Below are 13,897 nucleotides of genomic sequence, written 5' to 3' on the forward strand. Positions count from 1 at the left end.
TCATATGGACTTGTAGCTTGAACCTCTAACGGTACGTGAATAACTGACTAAACTCTTTAATCACAGGGGTCCACCATATGTTAACTACTAGACTGTTGGGATTGGTGTCTTAATTCTCTCGGAGTCTCGTAGTTTGTAATTTATACACATTGTTTATGAATTAAATAAGAGTTATTTCATTCTAGCATTTACTCATATCCAATAAACAAAGCTCCATGGTTATTGTATGTAAACTTAAGTATGTAATGAGATATATAAGTGGATCATGCCTTAAGTGATAACCTAAATAGGCCTGTAGTATAAGGATTAAGGAGGGTTACCTGATCTTTGTGACACTACGAATACGGTCCGCTTTGTAAAGGTTTGCAAGTGTTGTGAACTACTACAGATGGTAGATCATGACCATTCATGTGGACACATGCGAGCGGTGGTGTCTTATACAAAGAGTTTGTATAAGATCGGACCACGAGATGATTCGTCTCTGTATATAATGCCATTGATACTGGAGACTTACACTCACCTAAACGATCATAGGTGACATGACCTCAATCCTGAGTGTTTTGAGAACTCCTGCCTTTGAGGGCGGTTCTTTGATTAGTATGGGTGAAAGTAGCCAGATTGCCAACTCAACATGCCTATCTTTTTTAAGACTTGTCTGATTTGGAAATTGGAAACTCAGTTACACAAGATGAAATTCACTCATTCTCCGAAGCAGGGGTAAGTAGATAAATTGCTCCCTTAAGGGCTGATTCTGAGGCTTGAACATGATGGATACAATTTCTCTTTGTAAGAGAGGACTCAGTCATAGTAGGACTATGACTGATGTTTATTAAAGGGATTAGTGGTACTTAAAGAGTTAGATGTAACTATAGGGGCATAACAGTTATTGGCTGAGCTGTACTTACGAGCGATCTGGGAAGGATTATCGCACTGTTGATTGGTTAATATAGACACATAATATATATGTAGTAAGGAGAGTTCAACTGTCGGTTTTTAGTGGAGTGTCTGGCAGTTAACGGATGGTAGATCCCGTGACTAAAGAGTTTAGTTAGTTATTCACGTACCGTTGGAGCTTTGAGCTACAAGTCCATAAGATCCTCTTGGTAACTCAATGGATCCAAGTCGTGGATCAGTTTTTGGTATTGATTTGAAATGCTCAAATTGATGAGAGGTAATTCGATTATATATGATATGAACAGTGTGATGTATGAGATACATCAAGTGGAGGATTAATGTAAATGAGATTTACATTAAGTGTCATGGAATATAAAAAGAGCTATGGTTTATATGTTTCATGAGATGAAATATTAAAACTATAGGTTATAAATATAGTATGGTAAGTTGGTTATCATATATATTTATAATAATATTAATTATTGGATAATTATCTTTTTTTTCTCTAATAAACAATTGAGTGGGAGGTTATTGGTGGTTTTCATGGTAACCGTGAGATAAAAGAAAAAAATGTTTTCCTAAATTTAGAAGTAGTTGAATTGAGATTTCCATTCTCGGAAATTACTCACGAAAAGGTTGTGAAGTAAATACGATTTACTAAATGATAACTTGGAGAGACTAGATGATCGTGGAGTGTTTCTATACAATAGACACTCTGTAACGACCCGAATTCAGGAGGAGTACATGAATGAACTGGTATCACATCCGAATGAGAGGGATCCTAGGGACATGAAAGTATGGTTAAGAAAGGCTTAAAAGAATTGAAAGTTACTACCTATACCAACAAGGTGAACCTTCCTTTTCGGTGGCTCAATCATAAGAACTCCAAAGTTAAGCGTGTTGAAAAGACCCGTGTTGGTTTGTGGGGACAACTTTCACTTCTAGAATCATTCAAAACAAGTGAGGATGATATAGCCAGGTCGCAGGGGAGGCAGGGGAATGCCGGGGCCATCCAGATTCCGAATCCTGGGCCTGGGGCATTATACACTCTGTTGGCCGATGAGTTGAACAATCGTGCAACTTCTGCTAAAAGATCGCATAACCTTTGTTAAACGATTGGGATTGGGCATCGTCTATACGATAGACTTTGACATTTTCCAGTTGCTCAATTTTTTACACGATTGTTCTTCCTCCAGTCTCATCCTCTAACTAAGTCCACACGGAGCCCACACTTCTGGATTCTCATGTTGTTGTATAGCGGTCGAAGTTTCGAGCGTTCGTGTTGCTGTTTTGCTGTGTTGCTGTGAACGAGCGTTCGTGATCAAGGGTGTTGAAGATGAGTCTTCAAAAGTATGTGTGCTCTTCCATTGATCTTAGTAAAGCATGCTATAATTTCGATTTTGTGCATAGCCTGTTGTTTCCATTTCTTGATTGTAATTGAGTGTGTTCATATACGATTGAAATTTGGAATGATCCTTCCGCTGCTCATGAAAATCCTCATGTATGATTTCCTTCACGGACACTCCACTAAAGACCGACAACTTCACTCTCCTTACTACAGATATATTTTATGTCCATATCAACCAATTAACAGTGCGATAACCCTTCACAAATCGCTCGTAAGTACAGCTGGGCCAATTAACCGTTATACCCCTGTAGTTGAGTTGGCAATCTGGCCACTCTCACTTATACTAATCAAAGAATCGCCCTCAAAGGCAGAGTTTCCAAAACACTTAGGATTGAGGTCATGTCATCTATGGTCGTTTAGGTGAGTGTAAGTCTCTAGTATCAACAACGTTATATAAAAAGACGAATCATCCCGTAGTCCGATCTTATACAAACTCTTTATATAGGATACCCCAGCTTGCATGTCTCCATATGAATGGACAGGATCTACCATCTATAGTAGTTCACAACACTTGCAAACCTCTACAAAGCAGGCCGTATTCGTATTGTAACCAAGATCAAGTATCCCTCCTTAATGCTTATACTACAGACCTTTTTAAGTTATCACTTATGGCATGATCAACTTGTATATCTCATATGCATGCTTAAGTTTACATACAATAACCATGGAGCTTTGTTTATTGGTTATGAGTAAATGCAAAATAAAATGACTATTATTTTATTCATAACAATATGTACAAACAAACTACGAGACTCCGGGAGAATTAGGACATCAATCCCAACACCCTTACGAGCTGATTCTGAGGCTTGAACAATGTGGCGCCACACCCTCTCCTTGCCCGAGAGGGGTTTGGTTATAGTTGGACTATAACTTATTGTTCATTATAGAGATCAGTGGTATTTAAGGAGTTAGATGTAATTATAGGGGCAAAACGGTAATTTTGGCCCAGTTGTACTTACGAGCAATTTGTGAAGGGTCAACGTGCCGTTGATTGATTATATCCAATGGACACAAAAATATATCTATAGTGCGAAGAGTGCAGCTGTCGGTCTTTAGTGGAATGACCGACAATTAATGTAAGTTGGTTAATTTAATTAAAGAGTTTAATCAATTACTCATGTACCATTGAAACTTTAATCTATAGGTCCATAAGGTGCCCTTGTTAGCTCAATTGGGATTAATGATAATCAAATTAATTTTAGATTAATTTGAATTGTTCAAATTAATAAAGGGAATTAATTATATGATACATTTTAATATAAAGTTTTATTTGAGAGAAATAAATATTTGAATATGATTCAAATATTAATTATATTAATGTAATTCATATTAAATTCTATAGCTTAAATGTAATAATAAACTATAAGTTATATTATATGTGATATGATATAAATTATAGGTTATGTGTTATATTTTCTTCTTAAGATCGATCTGTCTTGAAGTGGTCAAGGAAGTATATATTATAGCAATCGCGCATAGAGTATGATTTTCTTATTCTTCCTGCTTCTCAGACGTACGAAAGACAGGCAAGCTCTCCCAAGAAAGACTCTGTGAAAAATTTTCTCTCAAGAGATTACTTCTCCTTCGCTTCCAAAAATTAATTTTTGAGTCTCATACACTTTCAATTGATTCTCAGTTTTGAGAATATCGAGGTTGCCGCGTGGTGGTGTACGAATTCTTGGAAAATTGTTGCTGCGTTCGTGAGTTTATTCGAAGAGTTTGAATTGTTCGTGTTGATCATCGGGAGAGGATTCATGAAGATAATTTGGTCTTTAAGGGTGAATATTCTTCCACCCTTTATTTCTTCTTAATTCTGTGAAAATTGCATGTTTAGTAGAATGAAGATCAATGTTTTTGGGGACTACGTTCATTCCGCCGCGGGTGTTCTTACATCCTTTCAGCATCGTGCATGTATGAATTTATATATCAGATTCAAAGGTTATAACGTTATAATTCCACTTTTGATGAAGTTGAAATAATTGAGTTTGTCTATAAAAATATTTATACTTTAGCATATCTTGGATATTTATTTTCTTCGTTTTCTTTATAATTTGTATATTTTTAGTTTAAAATATTCGTTGAAAAATAAAAGATTATTCAGCACTTACAAGCTTATGTTTCTTTTGTTGAGAAAAACAAAGCATGTGTAACTTAATGCCTCATAAAATCTTTAATTAATTGCCAATATTTAATTAAAATTTAATCGTTTATAAATAAAACAAAGTAATCATATTTTTTTAAAGGATCTAAAGAACTGGGATGTAAAGAGATTGCTCATTTCATTCTCAAGAAGTTATAATAATTTTTATTTAAGAATAATTATCTTATCATACTATTTTAAAAATTGGACTAAAGGAAGAATATTGTTGGACTATTTTGCCACCTCAACAAATCTTAAATTTATAACATTAACCTTTATTTTAAAAATAAACCTTTATTGTTCTTATTACTTCTTTTTTTAATATTTAAATCATAATGAGAAGAAAAAACTTCTTGTTACGGTTTTATTAAAAAAAAGTATTACCTACTTTTTCAGAATTATTTCAATATTTATTATTATTTAATTCAAATTCAAACTAAAATTAGAATTTACATCAATATTATTTATTTATTATCTTCTGATATTCTCACATCCATCCATAACATATACATATTTAAGAAATAAGATGTTAGAATATGAAAAAAAAAAAATCTCTTTATTTCTATAATTTAATTTCTAAAATTTATGAATTTACCTCAAGTATATGATAAGATTTTAAAGGTTTTATATTGTAACTTTTATATTCTACAACCATATAAGCATTTTTTTTCACAAACATTTAAACTCTCTTCTAATTTTTGTGTTGCAATGTTAATACATTGTAATTTAAGAGAATACTTGAGACCATGCAAATAGGTCAGGGTGCTTGAAAATGATAAAATTTCAATTGAAATTAAGTCAAACAGTGCTTTAAATTAAGTATATACAAATAATCTCTCTTGTGATGATGTATTTAGTTTTTCTTTAAAATGATAATAGTAATTAATATAAAATAATAATATTATGAAATTTTGTATATTCTATGATTTTTAAATTTAATTTGTGGTAACATTATTATATTTACAGTTTGTCAAATTATTTCTAATACTTATGCTTTTATCTGCTGATAGTTCAATCATTTTTAAGAATTAGATAAAAGAGTTGCATTGAAAATAATAATTTCAATTTACTTATAACATTGAAAAAAAAAGTGAAAATCTAAAATACAAACAACTTGAACATAGTGTTTTACCAATTCATTTCTAAATATTGATTCTAAGATTTATAATTTTACCTATAATTACTTTAAAAAAAAAACTTTACCTATAATTATATTTAATAATAATGGATTTAAAAGTTACTAAATTTTATTAGTTAGTTTTTAAAAATAAAGGTCTAAAGTACGTTGGCACCAATAATTTAAATGACATGCATAAAAATAAGAAAGGACTATGCAAAAAGTTAGATTGGGAAAGATTTTGAATATTAAAAGTTTTGTCAATTTTATTCATAAAAAAGAATTATAAAATTTATGAATTTAGTTTAATTATATAAAAAATGTAAAATTTTCGAGTTTTAATAATTTTTAACTTTCTACACCGATACAAATAAATATTTTTTTCAAAGTATAACGAACCAATGTTGGATGCTTACTCAAACTCTTCTACAGAAATTTATTCTTAATATATAATAAAATGAAACGAGAATTATATCAAAATGATAATATAATCGAAAATATCACAATCAATGCACGTGTTAGAAAACTTGCATTAAAAAAAGTATGACATCAAGTGTGTACAAACATCACGAACAAGGTTAGATATTCGATCCTTTACTCCACAGTCGCAAAATTAAAAACAAAATAGAAAAATGAAAAAAATATTAAATTATTTACAAAAATAGCAAAAAAAATACTGATAGATACTGCGTCTATCAAATAATAGAAATTGATAAAAGTCTATAATTAATAAAAATTGACAGAAGTATAGAAAATGATAGAAGTCTAAAATAATTAAATTTTATTATTTTATATAAATAAATTCTCTTTATCTTTCTATTTTTGAAAAAAAAAAAAAAAAAAAAAGATCTGAGGGCGGTTCCGTGGGCGAGACTATAGGATTTGAGGAGTGCAAATCTCCACCGCACATTAATGTTTACGACGATGCTCTCCTTTCTCCATTCCTCCGAACCAACGTATTCTTCTTCACTAACTTCCTCCTCCCTTTCCCGTTTAGCTTCAACTTTTCCGGCCACCGCCCCCGCCGCCCTTGCCGTCGTAGTTACTTTCAGAGTCGATCCTTCTCTTTCACGTCTCGTCATCCCCACCACCAAATCAACCATCTCTTCCTCAGATACTATTACTTATCCTCCCAAACATTTTCGGTCCGCGTTCAGAAATTATTATTCCAATTCCGATTCCACATTCTCAGATAGTGACGACAATGGCGATTACTCTGACGCCTCAGAATCTGAAACGAGTTTTGACGACGGTGGTGGCTTAAGTATCCAAATCGAGAAGTTGGGTAGCAACTCTCGCAGAATTTACTCGAGGATTGGTATTGATGCCCCACTCCAGGCCGTGTGGAATATCTTGACTGATTATGAGAGATTGGCAGATTTCATACCTGGGCTTGCTCTCAGCCAAATACTTTTTAAGATTGGCAACCATGTCCGACTGTTTCAGGTAGTCTTTTATTCTTCTTCTTTATTGCCTTTTTCCTCTTTATGTTCTTAATTATGCAGGAATTTGAACATATTTCATGATTTCTGGAGCATTGTCTTTTAAGATTGGTTATGATCAAGGTTAAATATACCATAGCCCAGCTTAAGAGTTTGATTCTGATATACTTTAACTTGCTACTATAACAATAGATGAGGGATGAAAATTCCAACAGAATCAGGTTATTTCCAACTGATATTAATGATTTTGTGCAAAAGGTCATCAATTAAATTTATATAGTTATCCATATTGTGAAGGGAGTGGTAAGAATTTAAATAAATATTCCATGTGTGAGGAGTGCCTCTAGACCTCACTTCTAACGCCTAGGCGTCCATAAGAACTATATGAGAACACAAAACTAAATCCTATCCCTTCCCTTCGAAGATTTAATTTCCTTTCTCACCAAATGTTATGAAGCCTTGAATGTGTAGTTTGGCCCTTCTTCTTGAATGAATTAGCCATTAGGGAAGCTTCATTTTCTTTATTTGCCTTTCCCTTTCACCAGAGCTAAAAGGTAAACTTTCTTGATCTTTAGAAGATCCTTCCCAATCTCTTTAGACTGAGACTGTACTCGTGGGAGGACAGGAACTGACATATCAGATCTCTTCTTCTTGAATGAATTAGCCATTAGGGAAGCTCCATTTTTTTAAGGTATAATCTCCTCTATGACACTTACAAGAATGCCGAGCTGCGGCTCGGTTTCATTTGTTGTTTTGTATGGATGAAATGCTCTCCTATCATGATTGCTATGTAATATAACAACCATTGCATCTCTATTTATTTCTCCATTCTCAAAGCTCTCTTTATTATTTCTCTATTCTCCCCTATCGTCTGTCATTTGTAGCCTTCCCCTTTATTATGTCTGCATTCCCAAAGCTCCCATGGGAGTTACTAATTAGATGGATAGGCTGGTTATGAGTTTCTTTTGGAAAGGAGGAAGCTTTCGGCCTTGTGTTCATTTGTTGGTGAATTGGGGAAAAACCTCCCTCCAGTGTCATGGACGTCTTGGTTTTGGAGCTTTCCAGTAGGGGGAATAGTGCTCTTTTACTCAAGTGGTGGTTGTGGAGATTTACGCAATAAAAGGATGCTTTGTGGTGAAGAGTCATCTCGGATATTTACGGTGAAGACAAATGGTTGAAGACCCTTTAGTCGAAGTAGGAAGTTAAGTGGGATCTCTAACCTTTTCAGGCTCAACAAAATTCGCCTTTTCATGACAAGTGGTGGATTTTGTGGCAAGCTGGCTTTTTCATTGTTTTTCTTTTTTCTTCTTTCTTTTTTTGGGTAGTCTTCCCTTGTTGGACCGTCTTTATATGCTATTTTTTTGGTATTCTTTCATTTTTCTCCCAATGATGCCCTCAATTTCTCATTAAAAAACCAAAAGTAGTTAGTTAGAGCACATTTCCTTTTGAGAAGTTCTGCATTTTGAAACAAGACCAAAGGGCAGTGATTTACCACTACTCGAACGAATTATCTTTCCTCTGCCAGAAGAGTTCGGTTTCAATGTTTGCTGGGATGAAACTGCAGAATTTCTTAAGCTTGAATGCAAGTTTCAAAACGATAAAGCTAAATTGATGATTTTTGAAGTGCACCGGATAAATCCCCACAATTTCCTTAGATTTTCAAAGATTTCTTTTTTCCAGAATACTAAGCGAACAGACATTGTAACTAGTTATTGCATCCTATTTCTTATGTTTTCTAGAATCTTATTTTTCAAATTGCTTCTTGGTGGTGTTAAAGCTATAGCAAATTCTATCAAACAGAAGTTAGAAATTTGTTTGATTGGAAATTAAAAGAATGGAAAAGTCTCCATAAGACTTTAAGAATTCATGCACTTCAAGCCATCCAAAGACAATTTTGTGGTAATTCAATAGGTAAGAGGTTTCACGTGAGCTCAGCCCTGGAGGCTCTTTGAAATTCAATGTCACCGGTGGTTGGAAAACAGAGCAGTGGATGCACTCTTGTCAACAACCCACAGTTCGACTTTCTTCCCTTGCTACATTGAGCATAATTGATGTTGAAAAGGTCAAGAAAGAGTTAAGACCCCCATTCGTTGAAATCAAGGTTGAGCTACTTCAAGACACTGATATTATCCCACATGCTTAGAACTTCAGGACATAGTTGTACAACCTTTAGAGCAGATCCTGTTCAAGTAAGGTTGTTATTATCCTACTTTCGTGCTGCAACTTGCAACAAGATAAGCAACTGTCCAGGGGGCAGATAGTACTCTCATCATGACACCGTTACAGAGAGTACTGACGTACTTACAAGTGGATCACTAGCAAATTGTATTGGCAAGGCATGGAAACTGACGTCAGAAAAATATGCGGAAGCCCCAAAATCTGAACAGATCTCTGTATGCCACTGCCCCATAATCTGGTAGCCAGAAGCCCCAAAATCTGGGATGATCCCCATATACCACTTCCAAGAGTCCCTGGAAATCTATTATGAAATATCAGGAACTTGTTCTCGATTGAATTGCCTGCAAAGTTGGGGACATGGCCAACACTCGTTGGAATGATTTTTGGCTTCTAAATGATCCCTTGGCGCACATCTTACCTCTCTATTGAGGAAATATGGAATGAAGATGCAAAAACTCGGAATCTTTTTTGAGAAGGAACCTCAAGGATGTTGAAATTGAGGGAGGGGTTCATCCAAAGAAAAGGAAATTGAGGAATGGTTTGCCTTTTGACCCCATATCTCCTCCTTTTGGTTTAGTACCTTCCTAGACAGAATTCTTTGGAAGCTGGTAAGTGGTAAGGACATACTTTCCACCAGCTCTATTGGTCAACTAATCATACAACGTTCCAGTGTCTACTGCCAACCTTTGATGGCCCGATTTGGAAAGAACATGTAGCATATTTTTGGGATGTTCATCCTCTCATCATATGGTTGGAGCACAGCCCTCCCAAATGAAGCACACTGTCTCCTCACATATGTTCTTACGCTCCATCCGTTCAAAAGGTAGAAGTAATTTATTTGGTTGATGGAAGTTAGTGGGAAAAAAGCAATGGTCAGTCTTTTAATGAATTAGTATACTTTCCCATACTTGTAATTTCAATTGAAGCTGGTGCTGCCCAATGAGTTGTGACTTAGTCTTCTTTTGTTACCCATTGTTGCGATGCATTTTTTTATGTACCAAAATATTGTTTTCCTGAATTTGAAGCTGTTTCTCTTCACATGCACTTCTGCTTTTCTTCGTGTATTAAACATGCTTTGACATTCCTTTGATAGGTTGGAGAGCAAAACTTGGCCTTTGGTTTGAAATTTAATGCTAAAGGCATCATAGATTGTTATGAGAATGATCTTGAAAGACTTCCATTGGGTAAAAGACGAGTTATCAAATTCAAGATGATTGAAGGTGACTTTGAACTCTTTGAGGGAGAATGGTCAATTGAGCAGGTAATTATACTTACATGTAACATTCATAAGAAATTATATCAGTAGGTTCTCTACAGTTCTCTTAGTCCTTTTATTTATCATTAATACCACAAACCATGAATTTTATAAATTCCTTTTTAAAGGCCTCGTATCTTATAAACCAGCACTAACTCATTGAAAGGTTATGTTAATGCAGCTTGATGAAGATGATAACTTGCAAGATCAAGAAATACATTCAATTCTATCGTATAGGGTTGATGTAAAGCCAAAGCTTCTGTTGCCCGTTCGACTTCTTGAGGGCCGGCTTTGTGGTGAGATAAAGGCTAACCTAATATGTATTCGAGAAGAAGTACATAAAACCAGTTCAACCACCTCTTAATGGATTGGATTCGATTCTTCCCACATTTATAATGTAACTACCCTAGAATCACATTTATACCGACTGCAATGGTATAAATTCCTTTGATCAAATTAGTTTCATCACAAATTCTTGCCAAAAACTACATTGGATTTGTCATTTTCCAACACAAACAAATGGGTATAGTGTATTCTTCATCATTCATTTTTATTTTTACTTCATATATCTTGATTGACTGTAGCTAGAGTGCATATTACACAAAAGATGAGGCACATACACGTTTAGATCATTACAAACAACGAGCTTGGAGTTTCTCTAGTAGATGATCTCTCAATGCTGCACAAACATTCTTCCAAATCCGCCAGTTGACTGCCAGAACCTTTAAGTCAATACCATGTCAGTAAAGATGCCTTGTAATAAATAAACGAGAGAGAAGAGAGAGATTATGGGGTAAAGAAAAATAAGCTTACTTCATGGAGACAACTATGCAGCTTCTAGATGTTCTTGGGCGACATTATCATTTATCATTGCAGTAAATACAGCAATTATTTTGAGTATTAGGATGTCCCAATCAAAGACCAGACCATTGGTCTCCTTGGTAACTATTATTGTCTACTTGGCTGAACATGTAAATCATAAATCTGTGAAATATAGTAGGTGTTAAGTTTGACTTCATCTTGACGTACCACCATCTACATATGGCAAACCTATTCACACTTTTACAAGAAATCTTGCTATTGCAGTATATTGGCCTATTGCATACAGGCAGACGACAGTTTAGGATAAGGGATATCAATCAAGAATATATATGTTACAAGCTTGTTCTTCTTCTAACTACTTGTCGATTCTGAGGTTATTACATAAATGACCCAATTCAGGTCGATCCTTCATCCATGATGTGAATTTCATCTCCTCTGCCTTAGTACAGTAGAGGTAGGATCTGAAAGTGATGAGAAAAAAATACCGCCTGCAGATGCGAAGTTGAATTAAAATTACACAACTTATTTGAGCCAAAAAAAAAAAAATCCCAATGTATCGGCGAAACAAGTGGAAGGAAAAAGGTGAGTATGAAAAAATCATAGCAAATGCAAGAAAATCTAGCACAAGCAACACACTAAACGCAAGGCAATTTAATGACACACTGAACGCAAAAGTTGAAGGTGATGGATCAATATCCCCAATTGTGGCTTGAAATTTTGGTGGAAAGTCTTGGAGAGGAAATGACAATATAGGCGTTTGAAAATAGAACCTCAATGCTTTGATACTTTATTAAATTACCACTAAACTCAAAAGTATAATCTAATGGGTTACGTTGAATTTAATTAAATCAATAATTTAACACTGACCTTAGAGCCTTGATACCCATGTCCATTAGGTAAGCTCGATGTTCATCATCATAGCCAGGAAATTTTTTAAGTTCCTTGCAGTAGTAGAGAATGTCATCTCGTAGATGCCCTGCTCCTGCACACCTTTGAAAAGCAAATGACAAATTCAGCCTTACCGTTAAAAAGAAAGGAGTCGTTCAACAGCAGGTTACAAGCACGTATACATAGTAGGAGTTGATGTTCTCTTCGGTGTACAGGCCATATACAATAAAGCAAGAGCCATAAATAATCTTTGGAATACCTGTCAATGACAATGTCAACATCTGCTTTACTCTTAGGACCATACATGAGAACTCGTGTAAGGCTTAGGATGTCACGATAATCCCCGATTCTGAATGCTGCTTCTTCAGATGCTTGAGCATGCAAACTGTCTCCACATGCATAAGATAAATCTGAATTAGTCATGGATTGTGGAATATTTGTTGCAAAATGATCTGCCTCGCCCCCAAGCCTTATACATAAAATCGCCATTGCATATGCTGCTCCTCCAAAACCTGTGTGTGATACAAAGAGGTAGCATCCTGCAGAGCTAGAGAAAAAAAATTATTTCAAGAATTTGAATTTTGTACAAAGAATTGAAAATTTTACAAAACTGAGAAACATGAAAGCTAGTTTCTGAAACCATAACACATGGAGGCTTGAGAATCAAAATAGTCCGACACCACATGACATTAACCAATTATAGAACTCGTGTATCTGAACCACCTCGTAAATAATGAACAAAAGCTTATAAACTATAACGGCAAATCAAAGGAAATTTTGTTATTTATTGCATTTTAATTCTTGAAGCAGTAGTGTCACTGTTGTAAAGCCATTCCACAAACAAGCTCCTTTAAGAACATGGACTCGAGATTAGGTCTAGGTGGGCATCCTTAAAACCTGGAAAATACTTTTGTTTGACCATATTTTTCACATCACTATAAAAATAGGCTTTAAAATACTTTGGTCCCTCAGTTTTTTATAAAAGTAACAATTTGATATTTGGAAGTTTGAAACAATAAAGTCCTTCAACTTCAAATTTGTAATAATCTAGTTGTTGACTTCAACATACAATTTAAAAAATTTAACACTTCAATCTTGACCACAAACAAATTCCATCGAAATGAAGTGTCAATTTTTACCATGTAACACTTGGTATTGTAGTTAAAACCATATTGTCTTTATTAGCTTATCGGTATTAAAAAATAATCTATATCTTAATGATTCATTTTACAATAAGAATGAAGTCGTTATAAATTTTAAAGTACATAAACTAAAATGTTACATATTAAGGCTTAGAAACTAAATTGTAACAAAATCTAAATTATAAAGACTAAATCGTTATAAACTACATTTGGGCTAAATTGTTGCTCTATGAACTTTTAGAGATCAGAAGTGTTTATTAACCATACAAATATATCAACATGGAGATGCATGGGAATTTTTGGGGGAAGGTACTTACTTATCTTTACAGAACTGGATTGCATCAACGTCAGAAGCTAATGCTTCCCTTTCTCTGGTCAACGGTACCCTCTTATAAGTAACATCATGTCCCTCATCCTTCAGATGTGCATAAACTTCAGCAGGAGTCTTCACATCATCGGCAAAGATATTTTCCCAATATCCTATAACATTGGATTGATTCAATGAGGGATTATATTCCTCACGATGTAAAAGCATACGACCACCAGACTGTTTGATTTCTGACACTATGTCTTCTTTTAGTCGTGCTTCCATGTGTTCTACCTACATTTGA

At 34.5% G+C, this 13,897-nt stretch overlaps 2 protein-coding genes across 3 annotated transcripts in view; one reads left to right on the top strand and one right to left on the bottom strand.

Annotated features, from left to right (window-relative positions):
• The first annotated feature begins 6,416 nt into the window (after window positions 1-6,416).
• Window positions 6,417-10,981, top strand: LOC120067209. Its single transcript, XM_039018714.1, has 3 exons — window positions 6,417-7,005; window positions 10,273-10,440; window positions 10,616-10,981. Exons 1-3 carry the CDS (start codon window positions 6,472-6,474, stop codon window positions 10,796-10,798), a joined length of 885 nt encoding a protein of 294 aa, XP_038874642.1. The 5' UTR covers window positions 6,417-6,471; the 3' UTR covers window positions 10,799-10,981.
• LOC120067208 (paladin) overlaps window positions 10,910-13,897 on the bottom strand; it is a 36,771-nt gene continuing 33,783 nt past the window's right edge. The window contains exons 17-21 of one of the 2 annotated variants that reach the window (XM_039018711.1): window positions 13,604-13,887; window positions 12,404-12,691; window positions 12,124-12,246; window positions 11,248-11,744; window positions 10,910-11,156 (exon numbers count right to left, since the gene is read on the bottom strand). In XM_039018711.1, coding sequence (XP_038874639.1) covers window positions 11,612-11,744; window positions 12,124-12,246; window positions 12,404-12,691; window positions 13,604-13,887 — 828 coding nt within the window. In that variant the 3' untranslated portion in view covers window positions 10,910-11,156; window positions 11,248-11,611. Of the gene's footprint in view, window positions 11,157-11,247; window positions 11,745-12,123; window positions 12,247-12,403; window positions 12,692-13,603; window positions 13,888-13,897 lie in introns of those variants that run through there. The other variant, XM_039018712.1, reaches the window with a different exon arrangement.

The sequence above is a fragment of the Benincasa hispida genome, chromosome 12 (assembly GCF_009727055.1).
Source record: "Benincasa hispida cultivar B227 chromosome 12, ASM972705v1, whole genome shotgun sequence".
Taxonomy (NCBI): Eukaryota; Viridiplantae; Streptophyta; class Magnoliopsida; order Cucurbitales; family Cucurbitaceae; genus Benincasa; species Benincasa hispida.